We start from the raw sequence: 19334 nt of genomic DNA, 5'->3' as shown, positions 1-19334 counted from the left end.
CTAGTGATGTTACTAGTGATGTTACTAGTGATGTTACTAGTGATGTTGACACTGGTAGATGGACAGTCAATTTTAACATTCTTGGCTTTGTAGGTTGATCAAAACTCTTTGTCATGATTTCTTTTGATAGTAGCTGACTGGCAGCGCTCAGACTGGAATCTTCTTTCTTTCTTTTACGCAGTGCAGGAAGGTTGAAATGCTGTTCTAACTGTGAGATTCACAGCACAGTAGCCCAAACATCAGGACAGACTACTAAGAATCAGAGACTAATGTTGCAGTTTTTAAACCCCTTTCTTTGTATTTGCCTGCTGTGTGGCCAATCCACAAACATTTCGCAAGAGGAGTTTTCTGTTGACAGCGGGGAAAAAGGAGGAATCAGCTGCCTTACAATCTCTTTTTGTTTCATTTCACTCTGATTGAAGCTTCCCCGAACCTCTACAGTTGAGGCATTCTATGGGTCTCACAGAGGACTTTAATAAACAGCAACTAAATTTATATCTGCTGTCATTTTCAGCCAGTAGCAGACATTTAAAAAAAATACATTTTGGAGTTAAATTTTAACAATATCTGAGGTTATGATCCATCATCATTACACCATGTATGTTTATTTGTCAACTTTGATCACCATATAATCATGTATATGTACAGGTGATTAGACGGAAACCTTTTTATTTATTTGTTCAATTAGTTCATTTATCTTTCTGCTAATGTTTTATGCATTTAAAAATTATTAATTGCAGAAAATATTCGCTAATTCTTGTCCCTTCTGGGCCCATGTAGCTTGTTTTTATCCAAATTATTAAGATGTTTTATTGTCCTGATTTTTCTCTTTAGATTTCTAAATCTCCCTTCGCTAGAACCCTCCAATGACTCTTCATTTAAAGCCCCACCTACAGCCAGGACACTGATCCCAGTCCAGTTTAAGTGGACAGCCTGCCAAAGAAACAGCTACCTCTTTTCTCAAGCTCTTAGTCCAGTGTCCCATTAATGGAAACTTCTCCTTTCCAAACACAACTTGAGCCATGCACTTAATTGGTTAATATGTATAACCCTGTGTTAATTGGTGAATGGTGAATGATTGTTACCTTTGAGGTATTATGTTTTCATTTAAATCCTAGCAACTCAAATTATTTCAATAGAATACAATTTTAAATTCTACCTGTTGTCTGTTCCCATGTAACCTTGACAACTTCCTCACACACTCCAAATCTGTGTTCAGTCACAAGGAAATGCACTTAACTCTGGCACCAGACAGGGGACACAATCTTTGGACCCCCAATTTGAAGTTGTACTGCCCCCTATGTCCACCAGATTCGTCTTCACATCCCATTTGAATAGCACCCTGTACCATTGTGCCACGTTCAGTTTGCTCTTGTGACCTTGCAATCCTTGTTCTCAGCTAAGCAAGTAGCAAGTACCTCATGCTTACTGGTTAAAGTCAAAGGCTGAGGACCTTCCATCATCAGGTGTGTGCTATACTTTGAGTTAACCACACATTAATATTAGGATCACTGTTCTCTTTGATATAAGTTGATGTAGGATTAACATATAGTACATAATAATGTCCTGGACAGAATTGCAGAGAAATTACAGCGTAGATGGAGGTGCACTGTGTCTGATTTGGCTCCTTGAAGCAGCAACCTGCCTGGAGCCATTCTCCCACCTTCTCTCCACGAGCACGCACGTTCTTCCTTTTCAGAGGACACTCTAATTTCCTCTTGAATGCCTTAATTTAACCTGCACTTTACCATACTCTCAAGCAGTGCGTTAGAGATCCTGACCACTCACTGTATGAAAAAGATTTTCCTCATATTGCAATTGCTTCTCTTGCCAATAATTGTATCAGGCCTCTTTAGTTCTTGATCATCCCAATAACTGGCAGTTTTTTCTCCCCTCTCTATTCTGTCCAGATGCTCCACGATTTTGAATACCTCTATCAAATCTCTTCAAAGAAGACAATTTCAAATCTTGTACATGATTAAGAAGTTAGTAAATAGATAGGAATAGTTCAGGGAGACATAAAGGCTGGAGATGTGGGCAGTTGAAATATAACACGGAAGAGTGAAGTGATATATTTTAGTAGGAAAAATGAAGAAAGGCAATAGGAACTTGATGGTCTAATTTGAAAAGAGGTGCAGGAACAGGGAGACCACAGTGATGCACATCTTTGAAAATCCACAGGGCAAGATAAGAGAAATGATTAATCAATGGGATTGTCCGCTTCATTAACTGGGCATCGAGAGCTAAAACAAGTATGGTGTGCCAACTCTTCATGAACCATTGCTTAGGCTTCAGCTGAAAGGGTGTGTTTCATTCTGGGTAAAACATTATAGGAAGGATGTTGAAACTTTAAGAGAAAATGCAAGAGAGATATATTATAATGATATTTGGGATGAAGGTTAAGGTTAGTTATATGCAAAAACTGGGGATATTCTCCTTAGAACAAGGAGGTTAAGGGGAGTTTTGATAGAGGTATTCTAAATCATGAATAATTTTTACAGGAGCGAGGAGAAATAACTCCCAGTGGCAGAGGAGTTGGTAATGACAGGACACAGACTTAAAGGTGATCAAAGTGGCATTAGTTCCTGCTTCCAACTATTGATCGAGACACTGAACAATTAGTGTGCCAACCACCCAGTGTCTTCGGTAAAGAAATGAGGTGACTTTATATAGAGGAAAATTGGTGATCAGGAGGACTCAGAAGGAGATGAAGAACACCTCAGTGAATCCTGTCGATTGGTGCTTTTGAGTAGTATACTCCATTCTTCCTCCCATCCGTAACTTCTACTTTTATTTGTTTATATCAGCCTGCATGTGTGTGTAGGGGTTTAAGAAGGGGTAGTGTTTAAAGTAAACAGCTGGAAAGTTGTTAAGTTAATCTTGTTTACCTATGGTTAGAACTGATTCACTTGTAATAAAGAGTAGTTTCTTGTTAAGTACAGAAAACTACATGGTGTATTCTTATTAATCAGAATGTGTCAAGCAGGTAAATTAGGGGATTTTGAGTAATTTGATTAAATCTTTAACTTTTGTAATGAACCTGGGAGTAGTGCAGCTCAAGTATCAGCACACTGCCCCAATTGGGTTGTTACAATAAAGCCAGTGAATGTGACGGTTAGACCCTCTCTTGATGGATGTGATCATTGCCTTACATATATGTGGCTTGAATGTTACCTGGCATTTATCTTGTTTTGCAAGGGCTCCATGATCCCTTACATGGTCAAATGCTACCTTAATGTTAACTGCAGTCACCCTTGCCTCACCATAGATCAGCTTTTTTGTTCATATTTGGTCAAGGCTGTAATGAGGTCAGAAGCTGAGTGCCCTAGAAGAACTCAAATGGATTGTCAGTGAACAAGTTGCAAATGCTGCTTGATAGCACTGTCAATGACCACTTCTATTCCTTTACTGGTAATTGAGAGTACACTGATAGGGTAATAATTGGCTAGGTTGGATTTGTCCTGCTTTGTGTGTACAGGACATATTTAGACATATTTTAAATTGTTGGCTAGATACCAGTGGAACAGCTCAGGTAGGGGCACCTAGCTGTGGAACACAAGTCTTCCATACTATTGCCGGAATGTTGTCAGCCCCCTTAGCCTTTGCAGAATTGAAAGCCTTCTGTCATTTTTTTGAAATCATATGGAGTGAATTATTGAGAAAGGGATATTTGTGGAGGCTCTACCACCTATTAGTTGTTTATATATCCACTACCATTCATGACTGGGTGTGCAGGATTGCAGAGCTTCGATCTGATCCTTTGATTGTGGGATTGCTTATCCTAATCTGTTGCATGCTGCTTCCACCGTTTGGGGTGCAGTAGTCCTGTGTTCAAATTTGATGAAGTTGATCTCTCATTTTGGGATGCTTTGTTCTGTTCCTGGAATGCCACCAACAGTGTTTCCTCTAGGTGGTGTTCAATGTAGAGAAGTACTGATTCATCAGCTCAAAGTGTGGGTGTAGATCTTAAACAACAGGAAGTTTCCTTGCTCATGTCTGACCTGATGACATGAGATGTCATTGGTCTGGGGTTGTAAGACTCCCAGAGCAATTCCTTCCTGACTGTAAACCTGGTAGGTCTGTCCTGCCAGTGGGACAGAAAATATCCAGGGATGGTGATGTCTGGGGCATTGTCTGTAAGGTATAAATTAGTCCTTTTCATTCATTCACAGGATGAGGGCATCACTAACTAGGCCAGCATTTATTGCCCATCCCTAATTGCAGTTAATAGTCAACCATACTGCTCTGGGTCTGGAGTATGTGGGTAAGTTGGCCAAATCAGGTAAAGATGGCAGTTTCCTTCCCTAAAGGACATTAATGAACCAGATGGGTTTTTTCTGACAATTCATGGTCATCATTAGACTCTATTTTCCAGATTTTTAAAAAATTATTGAATTTAAATCCCATCATCTGCTGTGGCGGGATTTGAACCAGGGTCCCCAGACAATACTTGGATCTCTGGATTAACAGTCGCATGATAATACCACTAGGTCATTGTCAACCCAGTGAGTATGACTATGCCAATCTCACCAGCGTATTGAGTCAGCTCTTCTAATTTTGATACAAGCCTCAGATGTTGGTAAGGGGGACTTTGCAGACTCAACAATCCATAACCCTGAACTGCTTTTTCTATACGAACAGCAGTGAGTAGGATCTGGAATTCACTGCCCGAAAAAATTGCTGAAAGCATAATCACATGGGTAAATAAAAACCGAAAGAACTGCGGATGCTGTAAATCAGGAACAAAAACAAAAATTGCTGGAAGCTCAGCAGGTCTGGCAGCATCTGTGAAGAAAAAAAATCAGTTAACTTTTTGGGTCCGATGACCTTTCCTCAAAACTTCTGCTGAGCTTCCAGCAACTTCTGTTTTTGTTATCACATGGATAAATGCTTGAAGAGATAAAAATGACTAGGAAAGAGAAGAGTGGGATTAATTGGATACAAAAGAAGCAAGGACAATTAGCATGGGCAAGAAGGCTATCCCGGTCAGCAAAGCCCACGTCCCATGAGCAGAGAAGGAAAAATTTCCCAGTCAGACTTTAAATTCCATTAAAATTTTCTGCAACATTCAATCATATTTCATAATCCAATAAACCTGTTCAATTGCAAGGTCTAAACTGAAGAGCTTACTCTGGTGACAGTAATAAAAACAAGTTGCTTCTATATTGGGTTTAATGAAATGCTGTTGAATCTGGGGCTAAAACAAAAGATCTCCCTTGCATTTATTGACCCTAGCAAGTCTAAGCGTGACCACTGCTGGGAACTCTGACAAGGGAGGCAGTAGCAATTTGGCGTTACTAAGCCAGAATGAATTCACAAGCAATTCCCCATTAACTTGCTGGATTACATCAGACAACACTAGAAGATACAGTATAACCATTTAGAACATTATTGTTCATAGGAAACAACTAAACTAGGTTTGCACCAGGAATTTAGCTGTTCAGCCAGTGCTTCACTCTTTGAACATGTAATTCAATCTGCTCCTGTTTCACTGAGCCAATCTCCCAGTTTCTTAAACCTGTTCTTTCTACTTTCGTCTAGTTTCCACATACTGGCATGTGCATCTTCAAATTCTCATCTCTATCCGAACAAAGTGAGGTTCTCAACACATGCAGTTATCACAGAACTGACGTGTGATAACAGATCACACCCTGGTGTGCGCTAGGGTCAGAATGCATTCTCTGTAACATTTTCACGGCCAGCAGAAATGCTGTCAAAGTATCAACTTCAGCCATAATGTCTACCCAGATAAAAACAACAGTTCCTCAACTCTAATAGACAGCGACCTCCAGCATTCCCACACAAGTGCAGAGGTGCAACGGAACGTACTTCAAAACACCATCTACGATACTGTACTCTCAACATGTGAGAACAAAGCTGGAAACTTCTACATCAAAAACAGAAATTGCTGGAAAAGCTCAGCAGGTCTGGCAGCATCTGTTAAGGGAAATCAGTTTACTTTTCGGGTCGAGTAACCCTTCCTCAGAACTGTCACAGCATCTGCTGCTCTTTGGGCCAGGAACTTCTAAGCAGTTTGAGGACGACACTATTGTGATTAAATAAAAACAGAAGGATGCTGAAGAAACTCAGCAGACCTCGCAGCATCTGTGAAGAAAGAAATAAAGTTATCATTGTCAAGAGTCATTTTGGATTCGAAAAGAACTGCTTCTCCCGCCACAGATGTTGCCAGGCCTGCTGAGTTTCTACAGCATTTTCTGTTTTTAATTCAGCTTTCTAGCACCAGCAGCATTTTGATTTTATTAGCACTGAGATAAAACCTTATACTGGAACTAAGTTGTCCAATCTTATTATTTACAGTAGAGGATTCTAAGAGCCACTCCAAGCAATGTTCAACAGACTGCTAAGAATATGCAAATTACTACTGCCCACAACATTGCCAGAATATCCAGATATCCTTTGATACGACAAATGCCAGGAACATGTTAGAAGGGATCAAAAAGGCAACAAGTCCATCAGCAAACAAATGGTTCCACTGAAAACTAAAGCAGGAGATATCATTCTGGATTGTAATAAACAGTTGGAGTCACGAGTGGAATACTTCCTTGAGTTGTACTTTAGGAAGAACACCGTCACTAAGGAAGCTCTTGACACCACAGAAGGCCTGCCTGTCATAGTAGAGCCAGATAGCGAACCAACAGTGCAGGAGATTAACAAAGCTATTGATTGTCTGCCTTGCCAAAGCTGCAAGTGATGACGCTATACCATCCGAACGTTGTCAAGCACAGGAAACTCCTGTATCATCAACACAAACTAGTCTGCCTGTGGTGAAGGAAGGGGGCCATGCCCCTGGATGTGTGTGCTGCAAATATTGTGACTGTACAAGAACAAGGGGGACCATTACTTTTGCAACAACTACTGATACATCGTCCTGCTGAGCAACATTCGCAACATAACTGCTTGTCAAACTACAGATGCCAGTGAACACATCTATCCCATTCCCAGTAAAATTTCAGAACTGGAAGATCCATGATTGATATGGTCTTTTTAGTCTGGTCGCAGCAAGACAAATGCATTGAATAAAGGAGACCACTATGTATTGGTTTTATTGCCCTCACTAAGGCATTTGATCATGTGAGCAGAAGCTATTTAATTGCTAGAGAACCGTGGATGACCAAAACTGTTCAACGTGATCACCCCCTTCTATGAAAACATGATCATTTACATCATCTATGACAAGGCAATGTTGGAAGCCTTTGGGATCTGCAGTGGTGCTCTGGCACCAAATTCTTCGCTGGCATATATTTCGCTTTTTTACAGTCATATGCATTAACTTACTTACAGAAGATGTACACTAACACACCAGAACTGGCAAAAGCTGTTTAGCCTTACTTATTTGGAGTGTGTTAATTCCATCAATATACTCTCGTCACTAGGTCAATGACCTCTGTGCTGACTTGGCACTGTTCAGCGGATGGTTGATAGCCATAAACACAAGGACCTTCTGAATAAAAAAAAAACAAAAGAACTGCAGATGCTGTAAATCAGGAACAAAAACAAAGTTGCTGGAAAAGCTCAGCAAGTCTGGCAGCATGTGTGAGGAAAAAACAGAGTTAACGTTTTGGGTCCGGTCTGAGGAAGGGTCACTGGACCCGAAAAGTTAATTCTGTTTTTTCCTTCATAGATGCTGCCAGACCTGCTGAGCTTTAAGGACATTCGGTATGAATGGCCAGTGGGTCACGGCCAGTTGGGCATCTCTAGACCTGCTGTACAGTCACTTGAAAGTAAGATATGAAGATGGTGGTCATTGGCAATGCTAACTGGGAAATAGTCACTAATTGCTGTGACCTCTGGAGAGGCACTGGAAGTGGGAAGTAGAAATGAGAATCAAAATGATGACCAGGAAGTTGATTAAGAGGGAAAAAAAGGCAGTATGAGAGTAGACCTGCAAAACACATAATAGAAGCTCTTACAGTCTGCTTTCTATGAACATGTTAAAAGAAAAGGATTAATGAAGATAAATGTAGGTCCCTTACAGTCTGAGATGGGAGAATTGATAATGGAGAATAAGGGAATGGCAGAGCAATTAAACAACTACTTTGGTTCTGTCTTCACAGAAGATGTCACAAATGATCTCCCAGAAATGCTAAGGAAGCAAGGGGCTTTTGAGAAGGAGGAATTGAAGGAAATTAGTATTTGTTAAAAAAAAAAAGTGCTGGAAAAATTAAGGGACTGGAAGCTAATAAATCCTCAGGTCCTAATATCTATAATCCTAGGATACAAAAGGTGGTGGCCATGGAAATAGTGAATATGTCAGTTGTCATGTTCCAAACTTCTGTAGATTCTCAAACAATCCCAACAATTTAACTCCACTGTTTAAAAAAAGGGAGAAAACTGGGAATCACTGATTGGCTACCCTAACTGCAGTAGTAGGGAAAGTGCTGGAATCTATTATAAAGGGTGCGGTAACAGAACACTGAAAAATACCGATGGTATTACACAGTGTCAACATGGATTTATGAATTGAAAATTGTTCAACAAGTCTACTGAAAATTTTTTGAGGATGTAAATAGTAGATTAGATGAGGGAGACCTGGTGGATGCAACGTATTGATTTGCAGATAGCTTTTGATAAAATAACAGGCTATTCATACAAAATCAAAGCACAATGGATAGGGTGCTAATGTACTGGCACAAATTGAGAATTAATTAGCAGATTGGAAACAGGGAGTAGGAATACTTAGGCTATTTTCACAGTGGAAGGTTGGATACCACAGAATCGGTGTTTAGACCCCAGCTATTCAATATATCAATATATATGGTTTGGACGAGGGAATCAAGTGTAAGATTTCCAAGTTTGCTGATGACAAAACTAGATAGTACAGCGAATAGTGAGAAGGATGTAGGGAGACTTCAGGATGATTTACAGAAGACAAGTGAGTGGATAAATACGTAGCAGATGCAGCATTTCATGATTAAATGTAAAGTTGTCTGCTTCGGTAGGATCAACAGAATGGCAAAGTTTTTACGTAAATTGTGATCAATTGGGACAGGTTGAGGTACAAAAGAATTTGAGTATCTTTGTATACCATTCTGTGAAAGCAAGCATGCAGTGCAGCAAGCAGCTGGGAAGACAAATGGCACGTTGGCCTTTATTGCAAGAAGGTTTGAGAATAGGATCAAAGAGTCTTATTGCATCTGTATGGGGCCTTGGTGAGACGACACGTGGAATACTGTGTGTAGTTTTGGTCTCCTTACCTACAAAGGGATATATTCGTCATAGAGGGAGTGCAACAACAGTTTACCAGGTTGATTCCTGGGATGGCAGCTTTGTCATACGAGAAGAGATTGGGTTGACTGGGCCTGTGTTCACAGGAGTTTAGAAGAATGAGAGGGGATTTCATTGAAAATGTGTAAAATTTTGACAGGCTGGACAGGCTGGATATAAGGATGATCTCTCCCCTGGCCAGGGAGTCCAGAATACACAGTCTCAGGATAGACAGTAGGCCATGTTGGTCTGAGATGAGTAGAATTGTTTTCACTTACAGGGTGGTGAACCTGTGGAATTCTCTACTATGGAAGACAGAAGAGATGAAGTCACTGAGTACATTTAAGAAAAACAGATTTCTGAAAGCTAAAGGGAGAAAGCAGGGCTTTGGTGTTGAAACAAAGGATCAGCCATGATCATACTGAATGGTGGATCAGGCTTGATGGGCTAAATGGCCTTCCCCTGCTCCTATTTTCTATGTTTATATCTTAAAAGCTCAGCTGGGACAGGAGGATAAAAGAGTAGCCAGTGAACCCTGCTCTTTCTTAGTCCACCATTTTCTTCTCAGTAAAATGTGAGAGAGACCGCTGTGTTAGAGTACAGCTTCTGAACCACATCAGGCGATGTTTAACAGAGTTGACCACCACAGTGCAAACAATCATCTCACGAGACAGAAGACTGGACAATATACTGACATTTGAGCAGAGCCTACCCATAGCCACCATCCAACTTTGCTTAGCTGTAAGTCTTTCTATCCTGCATTACTACTTCCAGTCACTTCTACTAGATCAAAGGAACTTACCTTGTGTCCTTTGATTTTTTTTTTCCCTCTAAGGTGGAACAATCTTTATTCCAATCTTCCTCAGTTTCTCCATGACCACTCCCTCCGTTACGCTGATAACGCGGGTGGCACCATTTCTAACTTTTGATTGTGGAAATTTCATGGGACTGAAACAATTTTATCCATTATCGTGAAATGATCCACCCCGACTCTCCTCTACCGGGTACCAAATTTTATTAATGCACCTTAGAGACATTTATTACAACTTGAATTTATATTCCCCAAGTAGGGTGTTTCCAGATCATTAGCCTGGGTCTTTGGATTGCTAGTTCAGTGACAGTACCAATACTCCACTGCCTTGCCCTCAGGTGGTGTCTGTGTGTGTAGAATTAGCAAAGAGTGGATGCGTTAAGTCAACTGAGGAACAACTTCCTCTTCCACCCCTTTCTGTTCTCATAGAGGATGGAAAGCAATGAACAGAGTTTCTTTATAAGTTGAAGGCAAAAATACTGACGCTGGACATCTGAAGTATAAACAGAAAGAGCTGGAAATATTCAGCAGGTCTGTCAGCAGATATGGAGAGAGATAAAACTGCTTTTCAAACTCCAGATGTTGCCTGATCTAAGCATTTCTGGCCTCTTCTGACCACTACAAGATGGCATTATTTACAACAATTGGAAAATCTTACAGCTATGTACACTCCCTGTTTCCAAACTCTCTTGCCTATTTCACATCATTGTGTCAGCATTTACTCATTATAATTATGGATACAGAACTTTATAATGAAAATTGCTGAAGTAAACTTGTTAGGCTGTAATGATATTCCCGACCAGCGCTGATATATTGAACTTCTTGGTTTGGTATCCTTAGCTCTGCACTATGTACTGCACAGAAGCCTCTACATTCTAACCAATGCTACTTTCCAGTTTCCAAATTGCCCTTAAAGTTGCTACAAAACCTATTACATTAAAGTTAGAATAATATATTACTGACCTAAATATCCCTCATCTTTTCACCCCATTTCAATTGAAAATAATACTCAATTTTAAAGCCCCATTTATAATAGCATGGGATATTGATTGGTATTCACTATAGACAGTCTATTAGACAGAGTTCTTCCAGCCCAGACAGAACCGCTTTGGCCCATCATGGATGACTGGTGCAGACATCATCCATCTTTACTGGACCCATTTTCTACACTTGTATGAAGTGGCATTTTAAATGTTCATCTAAATAGTTCTTAAATGCCTTTAGAATTCCTGCCTCTGACAGTCTTTGAGGCAGTGAGTTCCAGATATACACAATCCCATAGGTGAAAAACAAATTCCCCAAACCCCTTTAAACCGCCTGGTTACTGACCTCATTAAGGGGAAAAGTTCCTTTTTGCTACTCCATCCATCCTGGATATGTCCTCAGATCTTTGTACACCCCAATCAATGCCCCCTCAGCCCTCTCTGTTCTTAGGAAACAACTCCAGCTTATCTAATCTCTCTTCAGTGTTAGATCGCACCAGCCCAGGCAATATCCTGTTGAATCTCTTCTGCGTCCTCTCTAGTACAATCACATCCTTCTGATAGTGTGACATCTACCACTCTCAGCTGCAGTCAAGCTAACATTATATGCAGCTTCAATCATAAATCTTTTTGCTCTTGTATTTAATGCCTTGACTAAAAAAGGCAAGTTTCCCAAAGGCCTTAACTATTTTATTTACCTATCCTGATGCTTCAAGGATCTATAGACATGAAGACCAAGATTCATCTGTATTTTCTAGGGTCTGACCATTCAGCATGTACTCCCTTGTCTTGTTAGTCCTCCCAAAAAACATCACCACACACTTTTCGGGATTAAAATTTAATTTTCCACTCTTCAGTCCATCTGACCAGCTCAACTATATTGTTCTGTCATCTAAGACTTTTCCCCTCGTTATTTACCATGCCATGAACATACTGGTGATACCTCCTACATTCATGTTTAGTTCATTAACGTATACAACAAACAGCAAGCAACCCAGCAGTGAACCCTGTGATGCAGCACTGGACACTGGTTTCCAATCACAACAACACCCTTTGTCCCTCACCTTTCTGATAGGAATCCAGCTTTGGACCCAATTTAGTAAACTGCCCTGGATTCTATGGGTTCCTAGTTTCTTACAGAGGAAGTTTTAGATGTTTTAGTGGACATAAAAATGCATAAATTCCCAGGGCCTCACGAGATGTATCCCAGCCTATGATGTGAGGCAAGGGAGGACATTGCTGGGGCCCTGGTGCTGATATTTAATACTTCGCTGGCCAGGTTACTGGGGGATAGCTAATATGGTTCCTTTGTTCAGGAAAGGCGGGCAATGGGGATGGGCCAGGTAACTACAGACTAGTTAGCCTGATGTCACTGGTAGGAAAATGATTATAAAAAATTCTGTGGCACAGGATTAATCAACACTTGAAAAGACAGGAATTGATCAGGGATAGTCAGCATGGATTTGTTGAAGGGAGATTCTGTCCAATTTGAGATTTTTGAAAAGGTGAATAAATATATTGATGAAGGTAGTGCAGTTGATGTTGTTTATATCGACTTCACTAAGGCCTTTGACAAGGTCTCACATGGAAGGCTGGCCCAATAGTAAGAGCCCACGGCATCCAAGGCAATTAGCAAACTAGATTCAAAATTTACTTGCAAGTAGGAGGTAAAGGGTGATGGTGAAGGGTTGTTTTTATGCTTGGAAACCTGTGACCAACAGTGCACCACAGGGATCAGTGCTGGACTTTCCTGTTTATTATGCTCATCAATGGCTTGGATGTGAATGTAAGAGGTATAATTAGTATGTCTGCAGATGGCATGAAAATTGATGGCGTTGTTGACAGTGAGGAGGATGGTCTCGGGCTATGGTCTGATATCAATCAGATGGTAAATTGGGCACAGCAATGGCGGATGGAATTTGATCCTGATAATTGTGAGGTATTGCATTTAGGGAGGTCTAATAAGGGAAAGACTTACACAATTAATATTAGGTCTGTAGGGAATACGGAGGGAAAAAAGGGACCTTGGTGTTGGGGTCCATAGATCCCAGAACTTGTCAGCACAGGTAGATAGGGTAGGCACAAAAATGCTTGCTTTCTTTAGCCAGGGCATAGAATACAAGACCAGGGAGGTCTTGTTACGAGTTTATAAAATGTTGGTTAGGCCACAGATGGAGTACTGTGTTCACTTCTGGTCACCACACTATCTGAAGGACGTGATTACACTGGACACGGTGCAAATCTCAGTTGAGCGGAGGGAGTGGATAAGCTGGGTTTGTTTTTCTTGGAACAGAAGAGGCTGAGGGGCGAAACTCTAATTGAGGTATACAAAATTATGTGAGGCATATATAGGGTAGATCGTTAGAATCTTTTTTCCATGGCAGATGCGTCTAAGAGCAGACAGAATAAGTTTAAGGTGAGGAGTAGATGGCTTAGAGGGGATCTGGGTAAAAATCTTTCCATCCAGAGGGAAGTAGAAATATGGAATGCACTTCTTGAAAGCTTGGTGGAGCCACATACTCTCGCAATATTGAAGAAGTGCATAACCACTTAAAATGCCAGGCATAATCGGCTGTGGACCAAGTCCAGGTAAATGGGATCAGTGTATTTTGGTGTTTGTTGGTCAGCATAGACATGGTGGGCCGAAGAGTCTGATTCAACGTCTTATGACTCAATCAATCTAAAAAAACTTAATGAAGTCTACGTAGGCTATATCAACTGCAATATGCTCATTTACATGCTTACTTACCTCCTCAAAAAAATCCAGATTTGTAGACATGATCTCACACTTGCAATGCCATAATGACTATCCTTGATTAATCCTTCAGAGATAGTAAGAACTGCAGATGCTGGAGTCAGAGACAGCACAGCGTGGAGCTGGAGGAACACAGCAGGTCCTCTGATGTTGCTTCAGAGCAGCAGCATCAAGTGGAGATTAATTTTGTTCTCAGAATTTTGTCCAATAGTTCCCCTACCACAGATATTAGACTCTTAGGCCTGCAGTTTCCTGGAATATCCCTCCACCCTTCTAGAATAATGATTTGTTAGCTGTCCTCCAGTACCCCTCCTGTTGCCAGAGAGGATTTGAAAATTAATGGCAGAGCCCCTGAAACCTTCTCTCCTCCCTCCACTTTAGCCTCTACCACTTTATTCAGAGGGGTGCAGATCATATGCAGAACAAAAGGCATTTCAGGACGATTTTATAGCCTAAAGATATAGGTTCAGGCATTTTGCAGCAACAGCCTGATTATTACTTGAGATTACAGCCTTGAAATCTCTCCCGAGTGTCTGTTAATACTTTTCATTTTTACTGGAAGATATCAACCTAATGCTGCTTACGGTAACTCAAAGAATATGCTTTCTATATGGACATAAATATCATAGCATACAAGGCACAGCTTTTCTTCCTGCTCAGGCACATGCACATAGTCCTTTTAAGACAAGTCCTAATTGCCATGCCTCCTGAGGTCAACTGGAGGCTAACTGCGCCTGAGAAGGTCTTGAGATCAATCAGAGGTCAGGGAACTAGAAGATAATGACTGGATTTTTAAAAAAAATCTTGGCAGTGAAATTTAGCAGAGCAACATCCATAGCGTAAAACACTCATTTCAAAATCTTTATATGAATTTAATTTCATTTACACTACTAACCACATACTTTACAACACTGTGCTGATATTGACAGCATAACTGTTGCTGATGGCCACTATTCATCGCTTACGGCTAATAATGACATTGCAATTATCTTACAGGTTAAATTAAGTAATAAATCAGGAAGTAGGTAACTAGGAGAATCCCATCTCCTTTCAACCTTGGTCCCTGGCATTATGAGATGACATAACAAGTTGTTTCTCCATTACTTGCAATGTTTGATTCTTGTGTGACCAAGGAATGAAACCATCACATCCACATGGTAAATACAAAACAGAAAAGTTCAGGAAATACGAACCAGCACCATGACCTATTCTCACACACTGTTTAATAACACTTCCTGTAAATAAGGATGTGGAGTGCTGGTGTTGGACTGGGGTGCACAAAGTCAGGTGTCACATAACACCAGGTTATAATCCAACAGATTTATTTGAAATTGCAGAGTGCAGCCCCTTCGTCAGGCGCAGTAAGAGAGCAGAGCACACTGACCCAGAGTTTACAGGCAGAGAGAACAAAAGATCATAGAACTGGTGTGAGTGGAGTGTCAGATGATAAGTCTCTGCAGGTGACTAACAGTGTTAGATGGTGAGTCAAGTGTCAACAGTTGAATAACTAGTGAAGGGATGACCTATAATTGGATTAAGTGAGGCAGAGAGATAATTACAAAACATTAAAAATAAGGTGGTGCTGGAGGCAAACTAAATGACTGGAATTGCATGCTGAATTCAAAACTGTACAAACTAATTAAGGTAGACAGATCATAACAATTCATCAGGGTGATGCTGTCAAAACAAGACAGTAAGAAAGATTTTACAGATACAGAACAGTGTGGTGGGGTCACCTGTAGCGCCTGATCTCTTTGTCTATAAACTTTGGGTCTGTGTGCTCTGCTCTCCCACTATACCTGACAAAGGGGCTGCACTTCGAAAGCTTGTGTGATTTCAAATAAACCTGTTGGATTATAACCTGGTGTCGAGTGACTTCTGATCCTGTAATAAGGAAACTAAACAACACACTTGTGATTATTATAACCTAATCTCTCAATCTGCTGAGTAGCTTGATTAAAGGGAATCAGTTCTCTACAACCAAAAGCACAAAATATCATTTAAAATGGAAGGCAATTTTGAAGAGTTATTAGAAAGGAGAAGTGATTCTCAGCTGCTGTTCTGATCCTGTTTTTATTTGTATTCTGAAGCAGTGCTGTCCACTACGTTAGCCACTAGCTATAAGTGGCCAATTGCGTATCCAAAGTGGTTAATTGCATTTCTGATCAGAAAATACAAAACGCGTTAGAAACACAGATTCCGGCTGCAGGATTTCAAAACTCATATGTGTGCAGGTCACAACACATGTGAACATTAGCCTTTCTTAGAGGTTTTACTGGTAAAACGCTAAGATTAAAGGCAGAATGTGCAAGCCCCTTCTTGATCGTTATTTGTTTCAATTCTTCGGTCACTGCTAATTGGTCATCTCCAAAACGTGTCAAAGACGGATGAAAATGCCAAACCTCAGCACCATGGAAACACCAGCATTCTTGTCTGGGAACAATTGTCACAGTGGCCAATTTGACTGTTCCAAGCCAGCGGAAGGAAGCCGTACAAAGAAGAGCAGCTCCAAGAGAACAAGCAAAGGCAGGTCTCCTACGCCCTGAGCAAGTCAAAATTCTGGGCAACCACACTGGCGATGTCAAAATATTGGTGCGTGACAGCTGGATAGAAAGTTCAAAGTTGTATCAGGATGTGGTGGGTCTGGTAAGTTCTGTCCAGGATTTCAAGCACTGGCCAAACGATAGAACTGCAAAATTTACCATTGAATGAGGCTAAGTATTTGTTAAGAAATTTGTACAAGTTCATTTACCCACAATACAGGCAAGGCATTGTCTAATAAAATTCATGCATGTGGCTGAAAGAACATTGCTAGAAAACCTGCATTAATGCAGCAATTTGTAATGGAAAAGACTGCGCTGAAAGGAAGCAAACAATAAGCAAAGGGAAATATTCAAAAGCAATGTCCTTTGATGCACCTTACCCTGAAAAAGATATCTAGATGTTTAATTAGGCTATCCCAAACACAAGCGACTGCCATTAATGTCATCTCTTTCCATCCATAAAGATTAGGTACTGATGCCAGTAACTGCATCCGACTGTTTCAAAGGTCAATGCGAACTACATCTTACAAGGTGCCGGATTTTAAAAAGATTGAATCACCTAACCACTGTTTTGTGATTCCTCAGCCAAAGAAGATCTAGTCATCACACTCTGACACAAGAAATATTTTGTTGCAAACTGCTACACATATGCATTTCTCCAAAGCATGTTGTCCACCATTCCCATGGTTCACGATGAATCTATTGCCTTTTAACAAATTAGCTTTATGAGGTGCTAATTAAAAACACTTTAGTTCTTGTTACAGTATTAGAATGAACATGTTGATCTGGTACATATTGGCCATTTCAAAAAAATGTTGAAGGTTTTCCAATTGCTAATACCTTGTGGGACTACATCATTCTACAAGACAGGAATCTATTTTTGTGCAGGGGAGTGAAGGGGCACTTTTGATTTTAATAACTCACGGTATGTGAGCATTGTTTGACAAGGCCAGCGTCAACTGCCCTTGAGAAAATGATGTTGAGCCGTCCTCTTGAACCGCTACTGCTCACGTGATGCAGAGAAACCCACAATGCTGTTAGGAAGGGGATCTTAGGATCTTGAAACAGCTGCAATGAAGGTTGCTGGTTTGAAAGCAGTCCTTGGCAAGTTGGTGCAATGCATCTTCTAAATGGTTATACATTGTTGCCACTGCGCACGAAGAATACAGGGAATGTATGTCTAAGATTGTAGATAGAGTGACAATCTGCAGGCTGCTTTTTCCAGAATGATGTCAAGTTTGAGTGTTGTTGGAGCTGCACTCGTCCTGGTAAGCGCATTATCTCACACTGCTGATGTGTGCCTTGTAGATGGAAGGTGGTGTTTTAAAAAAAAATCACTTGCTAACAACACTCAATGTCTGACTGGCTTTGGTGGCCATATTTTTTACATGGCCAGTCTTGTTGCATTTTTGGTCACTGGTAAACATCGAAATATCCGTTATGTGCCAGACATACGGAAAAGACAGGCTTCCATGTAAAAAAAATTGAGTCTATAACTTATGTCAATATCATGGTGGGGATTCAACAGTGGCACTTAATACAATGAGAAGGTGGTTACACTGTTGCTCATTGTCATTGTTTGGGATATGTAGCACAAATATTACTTGCCACTTATTAATCCGAGCCAAAATGTTGTCCAGGCCTGGCTGCATTTGGGCACAGGCCATTTCAGTATCTGAGGAGTTGCGAATAGCGCTGGTCACTGTGCAAACATCCCCATTTCTGGCCTTGTGATAAAGTGAAGGTCACAGACGAAGCAGCTGAAGCTGGCTGGGTCACTACCCCGAGGAACCCGTACAGAAATAGCCTGGGACCGGGAGGGTTGTCCTCCAACCACCGTGAGCGTCCTCCTTTGTGTGGAGCGTGACTCCCACTGGCACAGATACATACTCACCCCCAATGATGCCCATCAGTGTGGGTTTCACTGGGGCATCTTGATGTCACACAGGCAACACCAACTCACGTGCCAATCGGAGACACCTTTGAAGGGGACGACAGGGTCAGTCCACCCAGATCACCTACCCCCAAGATCAACAAAACATGTGGAAAATACGGTTTTGGTGGTGGGCATCTCATTGACATGATTGAAATGGGGAAGCAAAGACACCTGTGATATTTTAGATCAGAGAGTGGGAAGAGAGGGAGAGAGAGAGTGAAAGAGAAAAGCCCAGGGCCAGCCACATCCTACAGAATGCAAGCAGCTGCCCCTGCTCCTACCTGGATACTGAAGTCTCGAATATGAGCCATTTCCATGGGAGTCGGTCAGACAGTGCTTAGAGGTCTCTGTGGCTGTGGGTTACAGTACAGCCTCTAAAGGCAGGCCCAAGGGGACATTACCGCCGCCAAAGGCCGCCTGGATCCTCCGCAAACACCGATCAGCCCCTCACTGTTTGGGTCTCCAGCTCGCCTGCTGCCCGCCCACAGCGCGCAGGCGCGGACGTGCCGCGGCGCACGCCGGGACCAGGAGTCCTGGAGTCGGCCGCCGCCGCCCCGCACAGCGCGGCGGGGACTACAAGCCCCGGCGTGCCCCGCGTCGCGCCCAGGTTCCGGCCTGAACCTGCAGGCCGGCTGGGCTGGCGTCACTCCGCACAGCCGCAGTATGTCCAGCTGTCAATCACCCTGACGGAGCCCCGCCCCCCAATGACACGCACGGCAATCTCAGCAGCAGGCCAACAACAACTTGCAATTGCACAGCACCTTCTTCTAACCCGGCATTGGAGCATTCTCAGACACCACTTTAAACCCAAATCCTACAAAGCCAAGAAACAGACAAAGGGCAGTACCCAGAGCTCTGTGGAAAAAAACGGCTAGATGTAGGAAATAAGAGCAGAATCATAGCACAGAAGGAGGCCATTCGGTCCATCGTGACTGCATGCACTGGCTCATTAAATGAGCTTCATTACCTAGTGCCAATCTCCTGCAGTTTCCCCATATACTTGTCTCCAGCACACTTCCTGGCACTGCATTCCATACTGTAACTACTGGCTGCACCAGAACATTTTTGCTCACTTCACTCT

At 41.7% G+C, this 19334-nt stretch overlaps 1 protein-coding gene across 1 annotated transcript in view; it reads right to left on the bottom strand.

The window, feature by feature from the left end:
• stk25b (serine/threonine kinase 25b) overlaps positions 1–18746 on the bottom strand; it is a 78328-nt gene extending 59582 nt beyond the window's left edge. The window contains exon 1 of the mRNA XM_048604590.1: positions 18535–18746. Coding sequence (XP_048460547.1) covers positions 18535–18570 — 36 coding nt within the window. The 5' untranslated portion in view covers positions 18571–18746. The remainder of the gene's footprint in view (positions 1–18534) is intronic.
• Positions 18747–19334: the final 588 nt, after the last annotated feature.

This window comes from Rhincodon typus, chromosome 13 (assembly GCF_021869965.1).
Source record: "Rhincodon typus isolate 14 chromosome 13, sRhiTyp1.1, whole genome shotgun sequence".
NCBI classification, from domain to species: domain Eukaryota; kingdom Metazoa; phylum Chordata; class Chondrichthyes; order Orectolobiformes; family Rhincodontidae; genus Rhincodon; species Rhincodon typus.
This window is presented reverse-complemented; position numbering and strand designations above follow the sequence as displayed.